Source organism: Salmo salar, chromosome 20, assembly GCF_965601325.2.
Source record: "Salmo salar chromosome 20, fSalSal1, whole genome shotgun sequence".
In the NCBI taxonomy this organism is placed as follows: Eukaryota; Metazoa; Chordata; class Actinopteri; order Salmoniformes; family Salmonidae; genus Salmo; species Salmo salar.
In genome coordinates, this window is record NC_138310.1 from 7874475 (window position 1) to 7889592 (window position 15118).

At 43.4% G+C, this 15118-nt stretch overlaps 1 protein-coding gene across 1 annotated transcript in view; it reads right to left on the reverse strand.

Annotated features, from left to right (window-relative positions):
- adgrv1 (adhesion G protein-coupled receptor V1) overlaps positions 1-15118 on the reverse strand; it is a 197173-nt gene that overhangs the window by 163830 nt on the left and 18225 nt on the right. Inside the window, exons 2-3 of the mRNA XM_014160914.3 lie at positions 5964-6151; positions 5145-5294 (exon numbers count right to left, since the gene is read on the reverse strand). Coding sequence (XP_014016389.3) covers positions 5145-5294; positions 5964-6151 — 338 coding nt within the window. The remainder of the gene's footprint in view (positions 1-5144; positions 5295-5963; positions 6152-15118) is intronic.

Consider the following 15118-nt stretch of genomic DNA (forward strand, 5'->3'; position numbering starts at 1 on the left):
GCCAGGAAACTCCCCAGACCTTAATCCCATTGAGAACTTGTGGTCAATCCTCAAGAGGCGGGTGGATAAACAAAACCCCACAAATTCTGACAAACTTCAAGCATTGATTATGCAAGAATGGGCTGCCATCAGTCTGGATGTGGCCCAGAAGTTAATTGACAGCATGCCAGGGCGGATTGCAGATATATTGACTCTTTGCATCAACTTCATGCTATTGTCAATTCAAGCCTTTGACACTTATGAAATGTTTGTAATTATACTTCAGTATTCCATAGTAACATCTGACAAAAATATCTAAAAACACTGAAGCTGCAAACATTGTGAAAATTAATATTTGTGTCATTCTCAAAACTTTTGGCCACGACTGTATATGTATTTTAAATTGTATCTAACGGTCCCAATGCTAATTGCTAACCACTAGCGTTATCTAGCGCAGTGGTAGGTGATAGCTAGCCTACCATTTCACTCTACTAGCTAGCTTATGTTGTTGTTAGCTAGCTGTTCATGGGGTTTTGCCACATTTAATACACAAGCCTCTTCTATAATTTACATGTACAATTAGAACTGTATAAATGTGAGTGAATGAGATATCCTGCGTTGTATGGGCAACAACAGTATGTCATAGCTATATATATATATATATATATATATATATCTAGTGAGAGAAGGCTGTGTTTACACAGGAGAAAAAGAGTGAAACTGTCAAAGGTATGTTTAACGCCCTGGCCACCAAAACAACATAAAATGAACCAACATAAAATGAACTACATTATAGTTAAAAATGACTTTGAATACCACTACCGATTTCTCTATGCTAGCTATGCTACCAGCTCGTACGAACGGTAGTTAACATTTAGCAGTCACTTCTTCTAAACCTGAAAAGGAACTTCTTCTAAATGTTATGAAGTGAAAAAAGACAAAAATATCAAAATCTGACTTTAGTAACCACATTGTAGGTCTGTTACAATACATCAATCATGACGGATTTGACGAATATACAATTTGTTACATCAGATTTGATGAATGGGCGACAATCCAGCGTCCTTCTTATATCCCCCACGGTCTGCTTTCCATTGACCTCTTTACCGCATCGATGTAGGCCAATGGCGGTCAGTGCCATTTAAGATGAGGGAGGGCGATTTTCATATTTCATTCACCCAGTTTAATGTAACAGCGATAGGTTTAGGCTACTACATGATATTCACATTTTCCCTATATCCATCATGAGGTTGCTACAACCTAGCCTATGAATGACAGTTTACAACATAGGTAAACACAGGTTGAGAGATACATTTGAGCTGACAGACGGTGAAGTTCAATGCCGCCTTGCACACTCTTGCCTCCATCTAGCTGATATAGGGTGTAATCATTAGTTCAACAGTTGCAAACAAAAGTTTCTATTGGACAAATGCAGGTATGTTTATCCCTGTTTTGTTCCATTTGTTTCCGTTTAAGAAACGTTTTTCAACAGAATTGGCAGAATGAATACACCCCTGATCACACATAAACACAGTTCACTTTCATAAAAAACACGTTGTATTCCTTCTCGCATCTACAGTATCTCTCTCTATTTCTCTCTTGCTTCTTCATTTTGGAATAAATGAATTTGTTCAAAACTGTTCAACTACTGTCTTTCTCTCTCTTTGAGTCAACTACTCACCACATTTTGTGCACTGCAGTGCTAGCTAGCTGTAGCTTATGCTTTTAGTACTATATTCATTCTCTCATCCTTTGATTGTCGGACAACATGTCAGTTCATGCTGCAAGTGTTCTGATAGGTTGGAGGACGTCCTCCGGAAGTTGTCATAAGTATTGTGTAAGTCTATGGAAGGGGTGAGAACAATGAGCCTCCTAGGTTATGTATTGAAGTCTATGTACCCAGAGGAGGACAGAAGCTAGCTGTCCTCCGGCTATACCATGGTGCTACCCTACAGAGCGCTGTTGAGACTACTGTAGACCTTTGCAGAATAGTGTGTTTTAATCAATTATTTGGTGACATGATTATATTTAGTATAGTTTTATCTAAAAAGGTTAACTTTTTAAATGTTTTAAAATGTTAAGTTTTATGAAATTCACTGAGGAGGATGGTCCTCCTCTTCATCCTCTGAGTAGCCTCCATTGCCCTGGACCAAGCTGGATGACTCAGTACTGTCAGTACTGTGGTTGATTCTTTTGAAAACCCTTTTGTTGATCTTTTAATTTTGAATAGGCTCTTTCATATTCCTCCATGTGGTGCTTACCTGTTTACACCCAGGTAAGCAACACATTCGAAATTCCAAGATGAATGAAAGTAAAAAACAAAAATATCAAGCAGAGTACTGTCAGGAGTCTTGGCCCAGGGCTAGCTTTCATTACTTTAGTTTAAGGCCTTGCTTAGCCTAAATGCAGATACTATTACCCGCTTTCTCCTGCTCTACTGAAATTAAATTGCCATCCTTCAAGAAGTGATTAAGTGGATTTGTGTGTTTTATTCAAGGAACTAAGAGATGTTTAGCGATAGTATAGCTATGTCTATGTCATATGGTGCTGGAAAAACCTTGATAGTGGTGCTCAAATGATATTTCTGAAAAGGTGTAGGAACCCTGATGTGTGATACTAATAATAATAATAATTTAAAAAAAAAATATTTACGCATTCATTCATAATTCACTGTAATTCATTCATTAATTAATTCATTAAATACTGAATTGTGTTTTTAATATACCCGTGACAGTCACTAAGGCAAGCTAGCAATGACTACACTCATAGAAATGGGGTTCTAAAAGGGTTCTTCGGCTGTCCCCATAGGAGAACCCTTTTCGGTTCCAGGTAGAACCCTTTTGGGTACAATGTAGAACCCTCTCTAGAAAGGGTTCTAGATGGAACCCAAATGGGTTCTACCTGCAACCAAAAAAGGTTCTTGAAAGGGTTCTCCTATGGGGACAGCCGAAGAACCCTTTAAGGTTCTAGATAGAGTGTAGCCTTAGCATTCATTGGGGTGAATAAGCATGTGCAGTCGTCTTGAGCAAGTGCAAGATTATTAGCTGTGATTTATAGGAGTGACGTGGGTGGACGTAGACGGAGATGTAATGCAATTGATGTCAAACGTGCACCAGAATTTCAAGATATGTCCTGGTACGTGGGTGGAACTAGGAGGTCATTTCAGGGGTGTTACTGAACCATTTCCGGACATATACACGTCCCTGCATGTTCGTGCACTAAGGTGATCGATTTTCGGAGATACAGTATACAGGATGTATGCAGGGCCATACACGGCTCGACACTTGCACATTTCCAGAAACTGTATGTTTTCCGACTTGTGCACTAAAGTGCTGTTGTTGAAAGTCAGATGAATAAAATAGTTCATTTAAAACGTTCACATGCATTGCAAGAAGAACGATTTCTCTAAAAATGCTGTTTACATGTACACATCTGAAATCAGATTACCTGACTGTGTGCCCAATGCAGAACCAGTGTGTGTGTGTGTGTGTGTGTGTGTGTGTGTGTGTGTGTGTGTGTGTGTGTGTGTGTGTGTGTGTGTCTGAGTGAGAAAAAGAGCTTAGCCCCTCTGCTTTCACCTCTCTATTCAGACATGGCTTTTCCCAGCTGTAACAGAGCTTTCTTTCAGGAGCTGAGCTCTTGTTGTGGCTGACAAACAGACACAGAATCCACACGCTCTCACAATCCAGCCTGCAGGCCCTGCCAGGGGCCCGTTCCCTCTGGGACACAAACACAGCCCACCAACCACCAACCCTCCACAGGAATCCTAGCCCCCCAGCCCAGCCCAGCCGTGCCCTGCACCCCCAGCCCAGACCCTAGCAGTATGCACAGGATAAGTGGACAGAACCTGTCATGGTCTTGCCAAGCAGGGTGGTAGCATTACAGTATGAGGGACCGTTCCTGGACTTTTTGCTGAGCTCATTGGGATTTTGTGCTAAACTCAATTCCAGCTCTCCCTGTGTTTTGGATTAACTTCATTCTACATTTCCTCTATTATAAAAAGAAAAGCTTATCCAGCATTATAGCAAGTGTAGCCCAGCCGGTGATGACAAAATTACTCAAAAGAAGAAAGGGAACACCAAACACTCATCTCCAACCAATCGCATCCTGTCCAAAACAACTGAGCCTAACAGCTTTCTGCTTGTCAGAAATGACAGATTCACCAAGCCAACCTCCTCTCGTACCCTGTGCTTGATATGTGAGGGCCCTAGGCATGTAGCTCATCATCCAGCCAGACCTTTGCTTGCTTGGTTGTCCTGCCTCTCTTTCACAGAGCCATTAGTCAGAGTGTGTGGACAGGCATACAGTGGGAGCCAGGCCCTTCATCATCCATCACATGACGGCAGCCCGCTAATGACACCATGGCAATCGGACTCTAGGTGCAAGGCATGCTGCACAGCCGCCGTCAACAGAGATTTTTTTTTACATTACATTAACAACTCTCTATGCATCGTGGGAAGGGTTTCTTTCAGCAGAGCTGTTTGCCTGTGCCATGGCCGCCTACACTCATGTCAGGCTCTAGATTATACCCTTCTACTGTGAGGGAATCCTCCGATCTGTTCTCCAGCATTTTCCCTCCCAACCATGGTCCCCAGCTACAGGAAGCACATTGGTTTCTCTGGTCTGTTTGATAGTGTGAAACGGCTGTCTTGCTGTGACTTCACACAGCCCCTGACTGGGCTTCAATCTACTGTGTGGTGAAGCCTTGGCTGTCAAAATGGCTGTCTGCTCACAAAGGTGTCTTTAAGTGGTGCTCTCTTCAGCGGCCTAGCCCTGAAGGAGCCATATAGAAACACATCAAAGGGCAGCCATGGCCTCTCAAGTCTTTCTGCTGGGGTTGTAAAGGCAGGGCTCCAAGGCCCCCACTCGGCAGTGGTTGGACCAGGATGAGGGTTTAAGGTACTCAGGGGCAGGATAGGAACACTAGAGATCTTTGTGGGATAACTGACTAAGGTTCTACATCGGAGGCCAAAAGAAGGAGGCCTCATTTTTCACTCATAGACACACTCATGAGCATTACAACACATACACAAACGCACACACGCGCACATATTAACACATGAGCGTAGTATGAGGGCAACCATAACAACCACTGATATTGAAGGACCGCTGACACACACATGCACACACAGACCACCCGACCCAACACACACTCTTTCCGTTACCTGTAGCCTAAGGTTGAAGATAAAGGTCTCATCGGCCTCGGGCAGCTCGTCATCCCTGACTGCGATGAAGACGGTCTTACTGGCCTCTGAGGACAGCAGGAAGGCTGCAGCCGTGGTGGCCTCAAAGTCCCCCGTGTCATCTCCCTCCAACTGGAAGCAACAAGGACAGTTGATGTGGTAATCGCTATTGTCGTAATTTGGCATGATCGTTTACCACTTGAACACCCAGTCAAACACGCAATCGGCCTGTGCAAAAATATTGAATGCTGGGGTCAACTAAAGTGCTGAAACAGAAGATGACACTTTGTGTTTCATTCTCTAGGGATATAGCACTGACATTTAAGGAACTGTAAAAACAATATAAGAGCTTCTTCAGGCCTGGGAAAGTCCCGGCCAAGTCATCAGTTTCCCAGACACCCATGGGGAGGGAGCAGGCACTGGCTCCCATGTGGGAGCTGACACATTCTGATGTGGGTGACAATAACTGCAGACGTCGACCTTTCATGTCACCCTCTACCTCCCACAGTAAAAATGTCACTGATCTATTCCCCTAAGGAGAACTGCGCATGAGAACTCAGGGTGCAGATTAGTGAAACCAGGGGTTTGGGTTTAAGGCTCCGCTGTGATGCCCTACTGCTGTGTGTTGCTAATCATGGCTTGTCACTGTTGCTGCCCCCTGCAAGACTTAGGTCAGAGAGGCTAAAGCCAGTTTAGAGGAGATTATATAAACACACAAAGACGTATCGAGATAACACTACAGTAGGTCGGACACTCAACAGGTGACCTAAAACAGTCCTTCTATGACCAGGCCGTTCCTACCAGAACCAGCGCCGTCACGTTGACCGGGTCTCCGATCCTCTCCACTACCAGGCGCACCACGGTGCGGCTGCTCTCGTTGACCACGAAGTCCGTCTGTCCCAGGAACCTCAGTTCAGCCGATTCGGGCCTGGCACTCGGGATGGACAGAGCCAGAATCAACCCAGCTAGTGTGAGGATAGTGTGCATTCCTGACAGAGGAACACAGACAGACAGACAGAAGAGAGGATCAGATAGAGATGACTGAAGGGAACATGACCTCTATTACCCTGCTAAACTATAGTCTTGCTGCGCACCGGAATATAAAGTGATACTTGCCCTAAAATAATCCATGCCTTAACCCGTGCTGTCTTTGGGTTGTCATGATGACTTGTCTAGATTCTCGTTTCACCCCGCTTGACTAGTGGAATTTGCCATCACATCCATCAATAATAATGTGATAGACAACGGTCTTCCTAGAGACAGTTGAGATAGCCTGTGGGATTTTATGAGTCAACTTTACATGGTCTAAACACCAGTACTCCCACGCTCTCCTTCCTGCTAAGAATCTAATCAGAGAGCGATGCAGCCCACAGACAGTTGTCATGGCTAACAAAACAAACAACACGACAAGTGGGTGTGGTCACCGTAATGCAAAGTTGTGGGCATCCCGTTCCTGATGTACATGATCACGTCTTTTTTAAATATTTGCTCTAAATTACAAGGTTGGAAAATACACCAGCACTGAATGAAGTCATGTTTTCATTTTTGGGGGAAGAAATGTCTTAGGAAACTGACTTTGAAAGCATCCAATTTTTCCTATGTTCCGTCCCTGTTAGATCACTTAGGTTATTTTCAGTATCACGGTGTGTTTCATAGAGAAAACATGAATCAATAAAGGTGTCATGCTGGACAACTGAATGGAACAACTACTTAGATTTAAAATTCTACTTTGCACCTTATGATAATCAAAAATAATCAAAATCAACAAACCATAAAATGAACAGATATTCAAAATATTGATACAGTATGTATATTTGTGTCTTTACGTTTCTCTCTCTCTCGGTGTGTGTGTGTGTGTGTGTGTGTGTGTGTGTGTGTGTGTGTGTGTGTGTGTGTGTGTGTGTGTGAGTGTGTGTGTGTGTGTGTGTGTGTGTGTTTCTGGGTGTATGCCTGTGGTGGACAGGGTGCTGTGAAAGCTATCAAAAGTGGATTAAGAGCTGATGAGTAGCGGGGCAGGGCAGGGGAGGCAGAGGGAGCCGGGACAAAGAGGGGACAGTGGGGGAGTAAAGCCTGTTATTCTGCCTGCTGTCTCCCCTGGGGATGGGAACTTCCTGCCCCACTGACACAGATCACATCACACTAAGAGAGACTCTCTCTATCACTCCGAAGGCCCACTCTCGCTGTATCACTTCATCACTACACAGACACCCATCAACACCAACACCATTGTTACCTCGCTATCACTCATATCCTCTGGCATACAGTGTCTCTCTCACACTCTTAATCTTTCCCCTTACATTCACTCTTTATCTCTCGGCATTTATAAACAGCACTCCCCCCCCCCCCCCCCCGTATTATTTTAAATGGATGGCAAACAAAATGTAAACTTCATGAAATTCAGAGAGTGAGAAAGATTGCTTTTAGTCGCTCCACAAAACCACACGTCCACTGACCCAAAAACCAAAGGTATGATGCTGGGGAGATGCTGGGTGTGTTGCCTCAGCCTGGTTATGTGCAGCGCACCAGTCTTTGTCCTGACGCTGCCTCCACTGCCAACTCTGACACTGGGGCTCCTGGGCCATGCAGGGCCTGTCTGTCAGAGCACAAGGCAGCATGGAAAGCCTGGCTGAGCCTCCTGACATTGATAAGGCTCTGAACAGTCCAACTCCACAAACACTTCTGCCAGTACCGCCACGGGACATACGTCCTCCTGGGAGCGTCAAAGGCCTCAGAGGCCAGAGACTGCAGACAGCGGGGTGATAGGCCAGGACAGTGGAGCACAGATTGAAGTGGCACCATACACACAGTACCAGATCTGTCCATCATAGATCTCCTCAGCCAGATAGAGAGGGAGAGGGGAGGGTAGAGGCCAGGACACTAGGGACGTGGCTGTCTCAATGCCAACCTCACAACAGACCCCTGAAGAGTTGACACACAGTCTGGATAGACAATGTAGCCTGCAAAGTGGAAACACATTGGATTTCATTTATTTGATGATGAGATCAAAATTCATATCAAATCAATCTGCATTTACTGTTATTAGACTGCATATTCAGCTAAACCTTAAAGCTGGAATCAAGAAACATCCTGTAAACTCAATTTGGATGAAAATCACTACTTCAACGAGTTGGCTCTGTATGTTCTGCTTACTCCGGACCCAGACAACAACACATCCGCCATGCTGACCATCAACAGCTCCAACACCATCATCAAGTTTGCTGACGACATGACGGTGGTAGGACTGATCACCGACGACGATGAGGCAGCCTATACGGAGGTCAGAGACCTGACAGCGTGGTGCCAGGAAAACAACCTCTCCCTCAACATCAGCAAGACAAAGGAGCTGATCTTGGACTACAGGAAACGGAGGGCCGAGTACACCTTCATCCACATTGATGGGGCTGCAGTGGAGCGGGTCGAGAGCTTCAAGTTCCTCAGTGTCCACATCACTAAGGAATTAACATGGTCCACACACACCCACACAATTGTTAAGAGGGCACGACAGCGCCTCTTCCCTCTCAGGAGGCTGAAACGATTTGGCAAGGGCCCTCAGGCCCTACAGCTGCACCATTGAGAGCATCTTGACTGGCTGCATCACCGCTTGGTACAACAACTGCAAGGCATCCGACCACAAGACACTACAGAGGGTGGTGAGTAGGGCTGTGGCGGTCATTGCAGCCGCTGATAGCCAAGCAAATAACTGCCAGTCTCACGGTAATCGACTGTTAATTAACAAACACATTTAGCATCTCCTGGCTTCCACGCATAGCCACAGATGCAGACCTTTGGAACATCTACATTTTAAGAAGTCAAACAAATCCAGCACCATAAATCCATTACTTATTGTAGACAGGTCTAAAGAAACATGATATGAAGAAAATGTAGTATGTTTCAGAAGAACAGAATAGCATACTCTGAGTTATCCTGATATTAGGCCCTGATCTGTCTATGCCACATGGCTGTGGGCTACACTACACTTAGAATTCCATGGCATTAATTTATATTATTTAATAGTATGAAGAATACAATTGAACATAGCTGAATAAAATTGAAATTATATTTTCTCCAAAGTACTTGAGGGAGTGCGCACACACGGTTATTCTGTGTTGAGCGGTTAATAGTTTTGAGTTATTTATGTAACTTTAGTTGTTCTACAAACGTTGGGCTATATGTTGATGTTTAATACATTGTAAGGCTGCATGATGCAACTCTAATGAGGATTTGAAAAAAGTTGCATGAAAGGCATGAGCTCTGCTTTGTTTTTGGCGCAGGCTCCAAATACTTCATCAGTCTCTCATTCACAATTTGACAAACACATGATAATGCCTCGAATTTCCCGTCAGCATCCCCTTTGTGTGGCTGTAATTCCCCTTAAACAATCCATGCCTTTTGCGGCCAGTGGCCATTTTGCCCTTGGGCTGAATATAATAGTTATAATTCCCTTATCCCGGCTTGGCGCACCAAAGCACCTCTCACTCACATGGCTCTCTTTCACGTGATTGGGTCTTTCTCACAGGCTACAAGTGAAGACAGACACATTGGCGACGCAACTGTGCGAGTCCTTATCCAATTCTGAGGCACATACTGAAGATATTGGAAGAACTGTCCACATTTACTTTCATCAGCCAACAAAATGAGTAGACCGAACAAAAATAAAAAACACTAGCCTATGTCTATCTACTATCCCGGGTAGTATAAAAGTTGACCTATTCAGTGCGAGAAATAAATATTCCAAACATAGTCTGGGACAGTTGTGGGATGCAATAGATCCCAAATTAATACAACCAGTAGCATCAACAACAAAAAATGTAAGTAATGAGGCTGACTCAACAGGAGATATATTTCAACATAATGTATCTTCCCCAAACTTGAAACTCACGTGCTGCATATGTATGCCAGTTAGACTCTGCAACCGTTGTAAAGGGGATTAATGTGCTTTATTTTAAGAAGTTATTTGGCAACGTTAGTTGTGATACAAACGTTGGGCTATATGTTTTGATGTTTAATACATTCTAAGGCAGCATGATGCAACTCTAATGATGATTTGAAAAAAGTTGCATGAAAGGCTTTGCTTTGTATTTTTGCGCAGGCTTTACACACTTCATCATTCTCTCATTTACAATTTGACAAACACTTGATAATGCATCGAATTTCCCAGCGGAAAATATATAATTCACAAGTGATAGGATAATAGTGTCACCCATCAGACTATTCTTGATTTTATCTTGTCTTTACATATACTAAATAATATATGTGTGAAATTGTTTTGATTTAGAATGGACCATTATCATGCACCTGTCTCGAAACAGGGGCAGGAGAAAAAATGTCATCTATGCACTTAAATAGCGAATGGAGGACGCTATTCCCGTGGTTCATTTTCATGCCATCCTGTTGTAAACAGAAGCAATGTGCATAATATTAGGAAAGTTGAAAAATAAATACAGTGAGGGAAAAAAGTATTTGATCCCCTGCTGATTTCGTCCGTTTGCCCACTGACAAAGAAATGATCGGTCGATAATTTTAATGGTAGGTTTATTTGAACAGTGAGAGACAGAATAACAATAATAAAATCCAGAAAAACGCATGTCAAAAATGTTATAAATTGATTTGAATTTTAATGAGGGAACTAAGTATATGACCCCCTCTCAATCAGAAAGATTTCTGGCTCCCAGGTGTCTTTTATACAGGTAACGAGCTGAGATTAGGAGCACACTCATAAAGGGAGTGCTCCTAATCTCAGTTTGTTACCTGTATAAAAGACACCTGTCCACAGAAGCAATCAATCAATCAGATTCCAAACTCTCCATCATGGCCAAGACCAAAGAGCTCTCCAAGGATGTAAGGGACAAGATTGTAGACCTACACAAGGCTGGAATGGGCTACAAGACCATCGCCAAGCAGCTTGGTGAGAAGGTGACAAGAGTTGTTGCGATTATTCGCAAATGGAAGAAACACAAAAGAACTGTCAATCTCCCTCGGCCTGGGGCTCCATGCAAGATCTCACCTCGTGGAGTTGCAATGATAATGAGAACGGTGAGGAATCAGCCCAGAACTACACGGGAGGATCTTGTCAATGATCTCAAGGCAGCTGGGACCATAGTCACCAAGAAAACAATTGGTAACACACTACACCGTGAAGGACTGAAATCCTGCAGCGCCCGCAAGGTCCCCCTGCTCAAGAAAGCACATATACATGCCTGTCTGAAGTTTGCCAATGAACACCTGAATGATTCAGAGGACAACTGGGTGAAAGTGTTGTGGTCAGATGAGACCAAAATGGAGCTCTTTGGCATCAACTCAACTCGCCGTGTTTGGAGGAGGAGGAATGCTGCCTATGACCCCAAGAACACCATCCCCACCGTCAAACATGGAGGTGGAAACATTATGCTTTGGGGGTGTTTTTCTGCTAAGGGGACAGGACAACTTCGCCATTTCAAAGGGACGATGGATGGGGCCATGTACCGTCAAATCTTGGGTGAGAACCTCCTTCCCTCAGCCAGGGCATTGAAAATTCCAGCATGACAATGACCCAAAACACACGGCCAAGGCAACAAAGGAGTGGCTCAAGAAGAAGCACATTAAGGTCCTGGAGTGGCCTAGCCAGTCTCCAGACCTTAACTTGTTATGGATAGGGGGCAGTATTTTCACAGCCGGATAAAAAAACGTACCCGATTTAATCTGGTTATTACTCCTGCCCAGAAACTAGAATATGCATATAATTATTAGCTTTGGATAGAAAACACTCCAAAATTTCTAAAACTGTTTGAATGGTGTCTGTGAGTATAACAGAACTCAAATGGCAGGCCAAAACCTGAGAAGATTCTGTACAGGAAGTACCCTGTCTGACCATTTCTTGGGCTTCTTTGTCATCTCTATCCAAAACAGAGGATCTCTGCTGTAACGTGACACTTTCTAAGGCTCCCATAGGCTCTCAGAAGGCGCCAGAACGTTGAATGATGACTCTGCAGTCTCTGGCTGAAAAACAGTAGCGCATTTGGATAGTGGTCGATCTGAGAACAATGAGACGGGTGTGCGCATGCACGTGAAGAGTCCATTTTACATTTTCAGTCTTTGAACGAAAACAACGTCTCCCGGTCGGAATATTATCGCCATTTTACGAGAAAAATCGCATCAAAACTGATTTTGAACAGCGTTTGACATGCTTCGAAGTACGGTAATGGAATATTTTGACATTTTTTGTCACGAAACGCGCCGGCGCATCACCCTTCGTTACCCTTCGGATAGTGTCTTGAACGCACAAACAAAACGCCGCTATTTGGATATAACTATGGATTATTTGGAACTAAACCAACATTTGTTGTAGAAGTCCTGGGAGTGCATTCTGACGAAGAACAGCAAAGGTAATCCAATTTTTCTTATAGTAAATCTGAGTTTGGTGAGTACCAAACTTGGTGGGTGTCAAAATAGCTAGCCTGTGATGGCCGGGCTATCTACTCAGAATATTGCAAAATGTGCTTTCACCGAAAAGCTATTTTAAAATCGGACACCGCGATTGCATAAAGGAGTTCTGTATCTATAATTCTTAAAATAATTGTTATGTTTTTTGTGAACGTTTATCGTGAGTAATTTAGTAAATTCACCGGCAGTGTTCGGTGGGAATGCTAGTTCTGAACGTCACATGCTAATGTAAAAAGCTTGTTTTTGATATAAATATGAACTTGATTGAACAAAACATGCATGTATTGTATAACAATGTCCTAGGAGTGTCATCTGATGAAGATCATCAAAGGTTAGTGCTGCATTTAGCTGTGGTTTTGGTTTTTGTGACATTATATGCTAGCTTGAAAAATGGGTGTCTGATTATTTCTGGCTGGGTACTCTCCTGACATAATCTAATGTTTTGTTTTCGTTGTAAAGCCTTTTTGAAATCGGACAGTGTGGTTAGATAAAGGAGAGTCTTGTCTTTAAAATGGTGTAAAATAGTAATATGTTTGAAAAATTGAAGTTTTCGGATTTTCGAGGAGTTTGTATTTCGCGCCACGCCCTATCATTGGATATTGGAGCGGTGTTCCGCTAGCGGAACGTCTAGATGTAAGAGGTTAATCCCATAGAAAATCTGTGGAGGGAGCTGAAGGTTCGAGTTGCCAAACGCCAGCCTCAAAACCTTAATGACTTAGAGAAGATCTGCAAAGAGGAGCGGGACAAAATCCCTCCTGAGATGTGTGCAAACCTGGTGGCCAACTACAAGAAACGTCTGACCTCTGTGATTGCCAACAAGGGTTTTGCCACCAAGTACTAAGTCATGTTTTGCAGAGGGATCAAATACTTATTTCCCTCATTAAAATGCAAATCAATTTATAACATTTTTGACATATGTTTTTCTGGATGTTTGTTGTTGTTATTATGTCTCTCACTGTTCAAATAAACCTACCATTAAAATTATAGACTGATCATTTCTTTGTCAGTGGGCAAATGTACAAAATCAGCAGGGGATCAAATACTTTTTTCCCTCACTGTATAGTAGGCCTAGCCTATAGAAAGCTGATGGGATCCTCCTCTTTTTAATAGAGGCCATCACTCTGTTTTCTCACGCAATTGCATAGCCTATAGAAATGTTGCGCAACATCAGCTCATGGGCTCTCATGAAGTGTTTGATTAGATTTGCGATTTCATTTGTATTGATGTCAGTGATTAGAGGGTCATTAGAGTGCTGAGTACCAGGCAGTTAGCAAGTTACGTAGGGTACTAATGACCATCAGCAGCATCAGAGCTTGGAGAAGCCTGGAATTTGACTGTCATCATGACTCATGACCCCCGTTGTGGCAGTAATACAGTCACCGTAACAATCCTAGTGGTGAGTACGGCCCAGTACATGACTGTGGCTTAGCTCTCTGCCATTCAGGATCTCTATTTTCATATTTTTTATTTTTTTGTATTTAACCTTTATTTAACTAGGCAAGTCAGTTAAGAACAACTTCTTATTTACAATGATGGCCTACCCTAGCCAAACAAGACTGCTAAATAGCTCCTCAAATGGCTACCCGGACTACCTGAAACAACCCTTTTTTGCAATAACTCTCTTGCACTGACTCTATGCACACACACTGGACTCTACCCACACACTCACACATACTTACACTGACACCCCAACACTCACACACACACATAACACATGCATACTGATGCCACACACACACACACACACACACACACACTTTCATACTCATTACATACGCTGCTGCTACTGTCTATTATCTATCCTGTTGCCTAGTCACTTTACCCCTAATTCTATGTACATACTGTACCTCAATTATCTCGTACCCCTGCACATCGTCTCAGTTCTGGTACTCCCTGTATATAACCATGTTATTTTTACTTTACTTTCTTGTTATTCACTGTGCATTTATACCTCATGTCACTATTTATATTATTTATTTATGAATGTTTATCTTTATCTTTAACTCAGCATTGTTGGAAAAGGACCTGTAAATAAGCATTTCACTGTTAGTGTACACCTGTTATTTACGAAGCATCTTCTATAACATTCTCCCTATGTAGTCGGTTTGGAATTACTGCCCCTTTGCAAAAGCGCCAGGAAAGTTTCTTAGTGTTAAGCATTTAGCTTCATTCAGGATGGCGAATAAGCAAGCCTCTCATTTCAGGAGCTTAACAGATCACAGCCAGTGGAGTAGAGAACATACTGTAGCTCAAAGACACTGCACCCTTTCGCATTAGCACCACTTTCTTTGTGATGGATAGCTAGTCATTAGACAACTGCTCTCCCTCAGCTGCCAGGACGATGACAGAGGTGGCCAGTGGTGTTTTGACCCCGTCACCTGTCGGCAACTTGGCAACAACGTTGACAGGGCCGATCTGCCCATAGTAACTGAGACTTGGGGGCGATTACATTGGATCCTGTGGAGCTGATGTGACGAGGTGTTGGGTTACCTGGCTACTCCTGGGGTCAGCCTGGGCCCGCCTCTAGGGTTTCTCCT